This window comes from Rhinopithecus roxellana, chromosome 17, assembly GCF_007565055.1.
Source record: "Rhinopithecus roxellana isolate Shanxi Qingling chromosome 17, ASM756505v1, whole genome shotgun sequence".
NCBI classification, from domain to species: Eukaryota; Metazoa; Chordata; class Mammalia; order Primates; family Cercopithecidae; genus Rhinopithecus; species Rhinopithecus roxellana.
This window is the reverse complement of record NC_044565.1, coordinates 4,757,492-4,769,696: the sequence shown is the minus strand read 5'-3', so window position 1 is coordinate 4,769,696 and position 12,205 is coordinate 4,757,492. Positions and strand designations below refer to the sequence as shown.

General features: G+C 56.1%; 1 protein-coding gene across 3 annotated transcripts in view; it reads left to right on the top strand.

Annotated features, from left to right (window-relative positions):
• Nucleotides 1–12,205, top strand: part of LOC115894363 (maestro heat-like repeat-containing protein family member 1) — a 58,015-nt gene that overhangs the window by 34,653 nt on the left and 11,157 nt on the right. For all 3 annotated transcript variants that reach the window (XM_030921785.1, XM_030921784.1, XM_030921783.1), the window contains exons 4-6: nucleotides 2,157–2,288; nucleotides 2,844–3,006; nucleotides 3,091–3,189. In XM_030921785.1, coding sequence (XP_030777645.1) covers nucleotides 2,157–2,288; nucleotides 2,844–3,006; nucleotides 3,091–3,189 — 394 coding nt within the window. The remainder of the gene's footprint in view (nucleotides 1–2,156; nucleotides 2,289–2,843; nucleotides 3,007–3,090; nucleotides 3,190–12,205) is intronic.

The following is a 12,205-nucleotide window of genomic DNA, read 5'->3' as shown; positions in this document are numbered from 1 at the left end:
ATTCTGAACACGTGTGCCACAGCCACCTGCGGCAAGTGTATGTGGGCCTGGGAGCTGCCTGACGCTGCCCTGTCACCGGTACCGCTTCATGCCAGGGCCAAGTGCATGTCAGGTGGTTGGGTGTCAACTTCAAATAGTTTCTGAACAAAACCAAGACTTTCACGAAGCTCCCAAGCCTCTCTACTGTTGTTTCTCCTCCAAACAACCTTGTCATGTTCTCCTTCAAATGTCCTTCGTGGCCGTCTTCACTGAGCGGGTAGCACTTCTCCCATGTGGGCCCACCCCCACCTGCCATGGCTGCCATAGCTGTCAGAGTGCATGAGGGAAACGCAGACCCCGTGACCATCAGTGTCTCATATGGCTTGAATCTGTGTCCCCACCCAAATCTCATGTTGAGATGTAATCCCCGGTGCTGGAGGTGGGGCCTGGTGGGAGGTGACTGGATCCTGGGGGTGACTTCTCCCTTCAGTGCTGTCCCCATGATAGAGTTCTCAGGATCTGGTTGTTTGGAAGTGTCTGCTCAGGCCATGTAAGATGTACCTGCTTCCCCTTCATTTTCTGCCATGATTGTGTTTTCCTGAGGCCTCCCCAGCCATGCTTCCTGTACAGCCTGCAGAACTTTGAGCCAATTAAATCTTTTTTCTTTGTAAGTTACCCAGTCTCAGGTATTTCTTCTTTTTTTTTTCTCTTTGAGACAGTCTTGCTCTGTCGCCCAGGCTGGAGTGGCATGATCGGGTCACTGCAACCTCTGCCTCCCGGGTTCAAGCTTTTCTCCTGTCTCAGCCTCCCAAGTAGCTGGGATTACAGGTGCCCGCCACCATGACGGGATAAATTTTTTTTTTTTTTTTTTTTTTTTTTTGAGACAGAGTCTTCGCTCTGTGGCCCAGGCTGTAGTGCAGTGGTGCCATCTCAGCTCACTGCAACCTCTGCCTCCCAGGTTCAAGCGATTCTTTTGCCTCAGTCTCCCAAGTACCTGGGACTACAGGCGCACGCCACCACACATGGCTAATTTTTGTATTTTTAGTAGAGACGGGGGTTTCACCACATTGGTCAGGCTGGTCTTGAACCCCTGACCTCAGGTGATCCACCCACCTCGGCCTCCCAAAGTGCTGGGATTACAGGTGTAAGCCACCGCACCCGGCCTGTATTTTTTTTTAGTAGAGATGGGGTTTCACCATGTTGGCCAGGCTGGTCTCGAACCCCTGACCTCAGGTGATCTGCCCCTCTCGGCCTCCCTAAGTGTTAGGATTACAGGCGTGAGCCCCCACGCCCGGCCTCGGGTATTTATAGCCATGTGAGAATGAATGACAGAGCCTGTGGGATGCTGGACCGCCCTGTGCCGGCCCCTCCTGGTGCCATGTTGCCTGGTGCAGGCTGCTCTCAGGGTGGTGGAGGGAGGGGCCGTGGTGGGTGCATCATTGGGGAGGGGCTGTCAACACAGGGTGGCCGGGTGCCCCAGGGTCCTTTCCTGGGTTGGGCAGTAGCCTACTCTGCTGTGTGCCCCTGCAGGTCCCAGCTTTCAGTCCCAGTCCTTGGTGCGTCCCCAGTTGAGGGAAGGACGGTGTGTGCTCTTTGGATTTACAGTGGGGTTGGTGGTCAACAGGAGAGCTGTTTAGGGGTAGGATGAAGGCAGGTGTTGGACTCTGCGGAGGGTTAACTTGGGAGGCAGAGGAGGCTTGGGGCCGTGGCAGAAGGTGGTGTGGTGGGTGGTGGTTTTCCTTAGCAGCCTTGAGGAGGGGCCTTTGGATATAAGCACTAGCCTAGTGGCAGAGACTGAGGCAGAGACTGAGCTGGGGACAGGAGGGTGCTCCTCTCTGACAGGGGAGGGCAGGGCAAGGAGGCCGAAGGGTCCTGGGAGCGTCATGTGACTGGGAGACCCTACTGGCTACCGCTGGGGGACAGAAGTCCCCCACCTTGCCGTCTGCATGTTGGTTGTCTGGAGCAGGATAACACTCCACCCTTCTGGAGATGGGCTGTGAGCGTGAGGCTTGCAGGTCTGCTTTTAGGACATGAGGAGTGATCAGGTGTACCCCTCCCCTCCTGTGCTTGAGACAGAGAGATTTGTGCAGTTTCATCTCCTAGAGACAGTGACAGGCACTCAGAGTGTCTGGGCGTGAGGCTCACCTGGGACCGTCCTGGACGATGTCTCTCTGCAGCTGGCGCACCCATACCGAGCGGCGGTCCTGAGGGCCATGGAGAGGGTCCTGAACAGTCGTGCCAGTGAGCTGGACAAGGACACAGCCAGCACCATCATCCTCCTGGCCTCCAGCGAGATGACCAAGACGAAGGTATTCAGCAGGCCCTCTGGCCTCGCAGACTCAGGCCTAGCTTGGGAAGGGAAGCTGCTTCTTGACCTTGCTACCCAGCAGCCTTGAGAGTGTAGGGTGGTGTTTGGCTGCCTTGGGCTGGCAGAGGCCCTTTGGTCCCATGCACCACCCTGCAGGGGCGGGGGATGGTCCCCTGTGATTTTCAGAGGCAGCAACTGAAGCAGAGAGCAAGTTGCCAGAACTAAGCACATGCAGGACCACGGTGTGCTTGCAGCCGGGGCCAAAGGACGTGCCCGGCACTGGGGTTGGAGCAGGGCTTTGGTGGGCCTAACTCTCTCTGGGCCCGGAGCACAGTCCCCTCTCACCAGGGCTCTTCTGCTCCTGTGTGTGGGGTCTCCTGGCAGCCCCTCAGCAGGGGAGGCTGTGCCTGCCACCTTCCCTGACCTGCACTTTTTAGGGACACTGAAAACAGCGTGCGTTTGTCCGAGGCTGGCAGCCACTGAGGGCAGAATGTCTTGGTCTTGCCTTTTGGGAGATTTCAGGGAGAGGTTCTCCTTGCTGGTGTTTTGGGTTCAGGACCTGGTCTGGGACTGGCAGCAGGCGGCGAGTGGCGTCCTGGTGGCCGTGGGGAGGCAATTCATCAGCAAGGTGATGGAGGAGCTGCTGCGCAGGCTGCAGCCTGGGACCCTGCCTCACTGCGCCGTGCTGCACACCCTCGCCAGCCTCTCGGTGGCCAACGGTAGGTGGCGCACAGCCTGCCCCAGGAGGAGCACGGGGCACTGGAAGGCTTGGTGGAGGTCTTTGACAGTGTCCTCTCTCACAGCGTTCGGCGTAGTCCCCTTCCTGCCATCCGTCCTGAGCTCCCTGCTGCCTGTGCTGGGCATGGCCAAGCAGGACACGGTGCGTGTGGCGTTCTGCTCCGGTAAGAGGCAGCCTCGTCACCTTCTGTCTCAAGTGCCTCTTTGTTGGGGGGTTGTGCCCGGGCATGCATGTTTTAGGGGGACAGGTGGGCCCTTTAGGCTGCAGGGAGGGGGGCTGTTGGAGGGAGGGGCCCCCTGGCTGAGGCTGCTGGCTGGTTGGGCGGTCCATGTGGGGCTGACACAGCCTCTGTCTCTTGTTTCTCTCTGCTCCCGGTGAGCCCCTCCACCTTACACTGCGGGTCCACTGAGGCCTGGACATGCCCGGGGGCAGCAAGAGACTTCTTCAAAGCCATGATTTTTTGTTTTCCTCCCCACTCCAGGCTAGAAAAGTGTCCACTCTCTGGGCATCCCAGGACCCAGGGGATGGGGCCACATTCATTCACCCCACCCTCTGCCAGGAGCCCCATTCCTGCCAGCAGTGTCCACAGCCCTCTGTGTGCCTGGCAGGGACTGCGGGCATGTCATGGACCTGGACCTTGTTTTCCGCTCCCACTGACAGCTGGGGAGTGGTTGGTGGGATTGGAGGCATTCCTGTTAGTAGGGGGTGTGGAGATTGGAGATCCTGAGGTGCCTTTAGTGCCCTCACAACCCATGGCCTCGTGTTCCCAGTGTCCTATGTCAGGCAGACTGCCAGCCCTGGTAGCTGGCAGGGAGGAGAACGGGATCCTCGTGCCCAGGGGACCAGCCCTTGTAAAGACCCAGCCCTCTGGGGCAGGGGTCTGTTAGGTTCCAGGCCTCCTCTCCAGGCAGCAGGTGTGGGAGGGCCCAGTGATGGGGGAGGGGGCTGGTGGGGCCTGGGCAGGGTATGTTTTCGAAGCGTGGGGGCGCGTGGTTACAGGGCTGGGCTGGGCTTCGTTGACTGAAGGGTTGGTTTGGAGCATTTGGACCCGCCTGCTCTGTTCATGGTGACTTTGGGTTCAGATCACAGGGCTCCTGCCACCCTCTCCTCAGCCCCTGCACTCCGTCTCTCCTGGCCCTGCTCTTTGATAGATTCCTTCATCTTCTCTCAAAGGGGCACTCCTTCACAGGCTCTCCCTCACCTGTGGGTGAGGGCAGGGCCCCTTAGGTAGAAGGGATAGTAACCCCGCGTGACCCAGTTTTGGCTGAAAATGGTATTGGTGCCAGGATGGGGGCAGTTGCACACTGAACCAGGTGTGAAGGGACAGAGTGGAAGTGGGTCTGGGTGTGGACTCAGCTAAGGTGCCTGGGGTGCAGGACATGCTGTCCGGGCTACAGGGCGGAGACTGAGAGCAGGGCAGCCGGGGCGCCTGCCGAGCCCTCTGTCTCTGTGCTGCATGCGCATTGCCCCTTCCCGCCACTCCTCTGGGAAGTACATGGCCTGATCCCTGCAGCCACTGAGGCTCTCAGCAGAAACGGACTTGCAGTTCTGACACCTCTTGCTTACCTTCCCCTTCATAGGGGACCTGCGGCTCCTCCGAGCCCTACCATGCTGGCATTTTCCTCCATGTGTCAAACACATGGGTTCAGCCAGCAAAGATTCCGTGGAGCCTCCTCGTGTGGGACGTGTGCTGCCCACCATATGTGGAACGTTACCTCTTTGCATCTGAAGGAGATGGGGGTCCTGCTGGCTGGAGCAGCCTGGGGCCAGAGGATGCCATATCAACTGGGCGAGGCCTAGTGGTGGGGGGGGATGGCAGGCCTGCGTCCACTGCAGGAGGGTGCAGGTCCAGCCGGGACAGGCAGTGTGCCAAGGACAGGAGTGCCCTCAGGGCACTGCAGCCAGGAGGCGAGGAGCTACAGGGAAGGCTCCCAGTGGTGGAGGCACGGCTGGCCTGGCCACACCATCCAGCAGGGCAGGCAGCCAGTAATTCCTCCTGGCCGAGGAACCCCTCCAGTGGAAAAGGTGGCAGCAAAAGAAACAGACACTAATTGGAGATGTAGATGGTTCAGGAAGAAGAAAATAGTAGAGAACGAAAATCTCTGATTAATATCCTCAGGGAAATAAGTGGGCATCATGCATTCTCAGGACAAGAGGTGTCACCATGGAGAAGCCACATTTAGAGAATAAAATTGACCTTCTGTGAATTAAAGATGCCATAATAGAAATGGGAAAAGTATAGAAAAATTGGAAGAGAAAGTTGTGGAAATTTCCAGAAAATAGAGGAAAAAGGCAAAAATATGGAAAGTAGGAGAGAAAGAGAAGAATGGACTAGCAGGCTGAACCCTGAGGCCAGCATTCCAGTCAGAGGCACCCTAGAAAGAATGGACAGAGACAGGAGGTCAAGAGATGATGTAAAAGCATGCCCCAGTGGCTGGGCGCGGTGGCTCACGCTTGTAATCCCAGCATTTTGGGAAGCCAAAGTGGGCAGATCACTTGAGGTCAGGAGTTCAAGACCAGTCTGGCCAACATGGTGAAACCCCGTCTCTGCTAAAAATACAAAAGAATTAGCTGGGCGTGGCGGCACGTGCCTGTAATCCCTGATACTCTGCCTGAGACAGGAGGATTGCTTGAACCTGGGAGGCGGAGGCTGCAGTGAGCCAAGACTGCACCACTGTACTCCAGCCTGGGTGACAGAGTGAGACTCTGTCTCAAAACAAACAAACAAATCAAAACTAGCTGGGCATGGTAGCTTACGCCTGTAACCCAATACTTTGGGAGGCCAAAATGGGAGGATCACTTCAGCCCAGGAGTTCGCGACCAGGCTGGGCAACATGGTGAGACCCCATCATTACAAAAAATATTTTAAAAAATTTGCCAGGTATGGTAGCACATTCCTGTATTCCAGCTCCTTGGGAGGCTGAGGCAGGAGGATTGCTTGACCCTAGGAAGTCGAGGCTGTAGTGAATCAAGATCAAGCCACTGCACGCCAGCCTGGGTGACAGAGCAAGACTCTGTCTCAAAATAAATAAATAAAATAAAAACCTAATAATACAACAGGGGTGGGCTTCTGCTTCTGGCATTTTGGTGGTCTGTTATTCTGAAAAACCTTCCCACTACGGAATACCTGAAATGCTGATGAGTTGACCAGCATCCTTCTGATCAATCAGAAGGAGAAACCTAGGCCCACAGAGGCCCAGAGGGGAGGTGAGAGGTTAGAGGTCTCCACTAGCCCCTGGGCGCCTGCCTGCTTTGATTTCACATGGGAGACGAGGCCTTTCTTTGCACTGGGCCAGAGCCCACCTGTACCAGACCCTCCAAGGCCCCTCCTCAGCAAAAGGTGATTGATGAGCCTTCCACTGTACACCCTGGGGTAGTCTGTTTTCTTTTAGAATTTCTTTTAAATCCTCTCTCCTGAGAAGTTGTAACCATGGTCTGTCCTCATGTAGTTGTAGGGTTCAAAGTTATTCTTTGTGTTGGACTGGGAAGCCCTTAAGCTGCGACATTAGCCTTGTAAATGGGCTGGGCTGAAGTGTCCCGGGTGGGGTGACCAGTGTCCTTCTGAATGTTTGTGTCCCAGTGAGGCTGCACGGCAGTGGCTCCGGCCTGGGGTTCGCGGCTGTGGGAAGCACCGCTTCCCTGGAGCACAGGGTCTCGGTTCCCGTGTGGGGCCAGCAGCTTCCCACACACCCAGGACCAGCAGTATTGGTTACAGTCACAAAACACACACATCAGCACACGAAAGGAGCACTAGAGCAGAAAGTAACATCATTTGGGTTGATGAGATACAGGATAAAAATAGCAAGGTAAAGAGGTGAAAGTGAGAAAGGGCAGGGTCCTATGAGGACAGAGCCAGTGTGAAAAGAGAACCAAATACAGTCTAGAAACAAAACTATAACCATTTCCATTAAAGAATAAGGGGGTGGGTATGGCAGCCGGTTGCAGACACTAAAGAGAGTGCACCAGCTAGACGGGTCTGGGGACAACCCGGAGGGCAGCCCTGAGCTGGCAGAGAGAAGGGGTGCAGGGCAGGCGTCAGGTGAGCTGGCCGAGCACCCCCGTTAGAGAGCACAAGTCCGGAGGTGAGAAGAGGCCCAGGCTCACCAGCATCATCAAAGGGAGATGCTGTGGAGGGGCCGCCAGGAGACACTGACCTTCACAGCCCGTGCCAGACCTGTTCCCTGGAGCCCTGTCACCCGCCACCCAGGGCGGAAGGATGCTGTGGGGCTGGGGCAGAGCAGGAGCCCTCACACCCTGCACTGGTGAGAGCGTGGAGGCTCTGGGTGCTGCGGGTGAGTGACAGGTGTGCAGGGGATCCCATCGCCAGCAAGGAAGGAGCTGAGGAGGAGCGGGAAGCAGGCCGCCCCTTGCCCTTTTCTCTGTCAGGGAGGGAAGTGTCGTGCAGCTTTAGGGAAACCACTGCAGTGTTGCAGTCCCAGGATTTCTGTGCAGTGCGTCGCTCCTGCGGGGCTAGCAGCCTCCCTGCAGACAGCCTGCCGGTTCCACTGGAATCCTCATGCTGTGCCGCCTGACCCTCCCTGGCCTCTGTGGTCTCTGCAGGGTGGGAAGTGGGAGCTGAGCCCTCCCATCTCACTGTATTTGTCAGGCCATTGTAAGTTTTGTTGTTACTGTGGTCTTCTTCTCACCTATCCAGACCTGAGCAAGGCAGAAAACACAGAAACTAATGCTTTAGGAAATAAGCAATTGGCAAAACGTTATGTTTTATACCTAGTTCTTCGAAATAAGTGAATTAAATACTTAAGCTGCTGCCTAATCAAGAGAAAAGGGAGAAACAAGCCAAGTGTTAAAGAGGAGGTGAATAGATGTGGGGACAGTGAGAGGTGGCGTGGGGACAGCGAGGGGTGGCGCAGGGACAGTGAGGGGTGGCGCAGGGACCACAGGGGTATGTGAGGGGCGGCGCAGGGACCACAGGGGACGGTGAGGGAGTGGTGCAGGGACCGTGAGGGGGACAGTGAGGGGCGGTGCAGGGGACGTGAAGGGACGTGAGGGGCAGTGCAGGTACTGCGGGGGGACGGTGAGGGGCAGTGCGGGGACCGTGGGGAGACGGTGAGGGGCGGCAGGGTCACGGTGAGGGGCGGTGCAGAGACCTCAAGGGGACGTGAGGGGCAGTGTGGGGACCGTGGGGGTCGGTGAGGGGCGGCGGGGGCATGGTGAGGGGCGGTGCAGGGACCTCAAGGGGACGTGAGGGGCAGTGCGGGGACCGTGGGGGGACGGTGAGGGGTGGCGGGGGCATGGTGAAGGGCGGTGCAGGGACTGTGGGGGGACGGTGAGGGGCGGCGTGGGGACCACAAGGGACCAGCGAGGGCCACCGAGGGGACCGCGTGCCCCAGTGCAGCCACCTCTGAAAGCCCGGCAGTGAGTGCTCTAGGAGAGCACCAGTTCCAGGCAGTGCTCTGCGGGCTCTGCAGTGGGCTCTCCCAGTCCTCGGGGCTGTGTCACCCCAGGGAAATGAAGCAAACGGGCAGTTTCCAAATGTTTTTTCTTTTTTTTTTTTTGGAGACAGGGTCTCGCTCTGTCTCCCAGGCTGGAGTGCAGTGGTGTGATCTCGACTCACTGCAACCTCTGCCTCCCAGGCTGAAGTGATCCTCCCCGAGTAGCTGCGGCCAGAGGTGCCTGCCACCACGCCCAGCTAATTTTTGTATCTTTAGTAGAGACAGGATTTCCCCATGTTGGCCAGGCTGGTTGTGAATTCCTGACCTCAAGTGATCTGCCTGCCTCAGCCTCCCAAAGTGTTGGGATTACAGGCGTGAGCCACTGCACCAGGCCCCAAATTCTTTTTGTGACCTGAGTGTCACCACGAAAGAGATCTAGGGACTATCCTCACTCAGGGTCCGCCCTCCCCGTCCATGCCCCTGTTGCTGAACCCAAGTCAGAGATGGTTTCAGGTGCCTTTGTTGGGATACGGTGACCCTCGATATCCCAAAACTTGGACCGAAGCAGATTCCTATCACCTCACCTCCCCCGCTGTGATTGCTGACCCTGTGAGCAAAATCCATATTGCCTGGCGTAGGGGCTGGCTCTGTCCTGACGGGGGGTCGCCCCAGAGGTGAGAGGCCAGTTCCACATTGGGAGGATGGCCCTCACACTGATCGATGTAAGAAGGAAAACCACATGGCCACCACGCTCATTGCTGATTCTTATTAAAAACTCAGTCTAGGCCGGGCACAGCGGCTCATGCCTATAATCCTAGCACTTTGGGAGGCCAAGGTGGGCGGCTTGCCCGAGCTCAGGAGTTTGAGACCAGCCTGGGCAACACAGTGAAACCCTGTCTCTACTAAAATACAAAAAAATTAAATTAGTCGGGTGTGGCAGCGTGCACCTATAGTCCCAGCTACTCAGGAGGCTGAGGCAGGAGAATTGCTTGAACCCGAGAGGAAAAAGTTGCAGTGAGCCACCTTTTTTTGGAGACGGAGTCTCACTCCGCCACCGAGACTGGAATGCAGTCTCGGTGGCGGAGTGAGACTCCGTCTCCAAAAAAAAAACTCAGGTGGGGCATGGTGACCTACACCTGTAATCCCAGCACTTTGGTAGGCCAAGGTGGTTGGATCGCTTGAACCCAGGAGTTTGAGACCAATCTGGGCATCATAGTGAGACCTCTGTTTCTAAAATAAAATAAAATAAAATAAGCCAGGTACAGTGTCACGCACCTGTAGTCCTAGCTACTTGAGAGGCTGAGGTGGGAGGATCACTTGAGCCCAGGAGATTGAGGCTGCAGTGAGCTAAGTTGGTGTCACTACACTCCAGCCTGAGTGACAGACCCTGTCTCAAAAAAACAAAACGAAAAACCGAAATCTTACAATGAACCACCCAGACAAAGAATGGAAGAAACCAAAGGTTTTTGGTCTTCACTTAATAAAATGTTTATATAAAAATCCCAGTGCATTCCCACAAATTATTAGAGGTGACAGGAATTCAGCAGGATGCTGTTGGAGGACCAGAAGCTGAAGCTGGTCTGCATTCCTGTGTGCTAGACTCAGAGGTGCCAGCTCCTCTGTGAATCTGTCGTCACAGATTCTGGGGAGCTTCCGAGGAGAGTCCCGCAGGGCCTGAGTCGACCGTCGGGTTTGCGCCTGGAGGTGCCGGTGACCCCGAAGGCAGTGCTGGAAGTGGCCAGTGGCCCCATGAAGGGGATGAGGGGTACAGGTGGAGATTTTTTGTCTGGGTGGCGCCTCTCAGGGCCTTTGCTATTGTAGGGTTGTTGCAGGGTCTGTGTTAGAGGGAGGCTTTATGGGGACCACTGGCTACACGGGAGCCAGGTAGGGGGTGTAGGAGGCACAGAGCATAGGTGTGGGTTCCAGTGGTCTCAGGGTCCTCTTGGGTGAGGTTGTCAGCCCATTGTGAGGAGGGGTTTGTGGCGAGAAAAGGGTGTGAGATGGTTGCCCCAAGCATGGAGAGCCAGGGTCCGGCGAGCCTCCCAGGACTGTCGGGAGCACCTGCACCTTTTGATTCTTACAGGCTGGGTTTAAGGTGATTTCTTAAGATACAAAAAAGTATAAATCACAAAGGAAAAGATTAACAAGTTTGATATGACAGATAAAGGAATTTGTTCTGAAAAAATGCACAGAACTGCAGATGAACATCAACAAGAAAAGTTACCAAAGAAGATACTATAAATAGTTTTCTCTACTTCATAAGAAGTGGAAAGGCTCACCCATGGCGCTAGGAGCAGCAGTGGATGGGGCCTAAGGCCAGTGGGAACTGGCACTCACACCCCAGCCTGGCCCTCTGTACCACATCTGCATCAGCCCAGGGGAGCCTCACAGCAGCCCTGGGTCAGATGCTACCACCGCCCTATTTTTTTTTTTTTTTTTTTTTGAGACAGAATCTCACACTGTCGCCCGGGCTGGAGTGCAGTGGCGTGATCTCAGCTCACTGCAACCTCTGCCTCCCGGGTTCAAGCGATTCTCCTGCTTCAGCCTCCCAAGTAACTGGGATTACAGGTGACTGCCACCATGCTCGGCTAATTTTTTGTATTTTTAGTACAGACGGGTGTCACCATGTTGCCCAGGATGATCTCGAACTCCTGACCTCATGATTTGCTCGCCATAGCCTCCCAAAGTGCTGGGATTACAGGCATGAGCCACCGTGCCCAGCCACTGCCCCATTTTATAGGTGAGGAAACTGAGGCACAAAGAGGCTGAGTAACTCATCCCAGGCCATACAACTGTGGAGTGGGAGAGCCAAGACTAGGCCTGGGCAGTCCGGCCTGCACCTCTGAGCTGCTTTTCAAAGCAGATTTGGGAAGAACTGCTATGAAATCAGAAGGGAAGACTACAGCTCAGAAAAATGGGGCGAGAAAGGGCCAGAACCACGCAGCCAGCCAACGTACACATAGAAAGGTGATCAGCCCACTAGCTGCAAACAGGTGTTATCTCACATTAAGCAGTTTGGAGAAAATTAAAAGTAAGTGTTTGAAAATACCAAGTTTAGATTGTGCTTTGGAGCAGGGCCTGCAACAGCGGGGCTGTTGGGATTGGCAGTCGGCAGTCACCCTGGAGAGAGTAGGCCCATCAGAAGAACTCAAGATTGGGGCAGCCGAGGTGGTCCCAGCAGTGCCCCCTTGGTCTTGTGCCTTGTGCGGCCGCCTCCCCGTGCAGTGGGCGCATCCTCTCAGGAACTCTGGACTTTGCCCTGAAGCTCGTGGTCCCTTTGTGTTTCCTTCACCAGTTTCCACATCTCTGCCTGGTCCTCAGCAGGGCTGTGTGAAAGGTTCTAGCCTCAGTTTCTCTCCCTGTGCCCCATGTTCTCCCTTCACCCAGGGCCCAGCCCCACTGACCACTGGCACATCGGCACCTGAGTTCGGCCCATGTCCTGGGCTCCAGGCCCTACAGCCAGTGTTTTCTGACTCTCCACCCAGATGTCCACACCACTTGAAGCCTGAGTGGCCACCTGCCCAGCCTCTGCCTGCTCCCAGCTCTCCCTGCGTGGTCAGCTGAAGGCCACAGCTGGGTCACTTCCACAGGCACCGGCACACTGTCAGGAGCTGCCCACCCGTGGAAGGGCCTCATGCTGACCCTGGCATCCTGGTGCCCCTCTGCCCTGCCATCGTTCTCCCTGTGGCTCTTCCCGCCCACACTGTGCCTAGCACGTCAGCCTTGGGCAGAATGTGAGGCACAAGTCTGTCTGTGAGGGTGGGTGGGCATGGCGCTGCCCCTCTT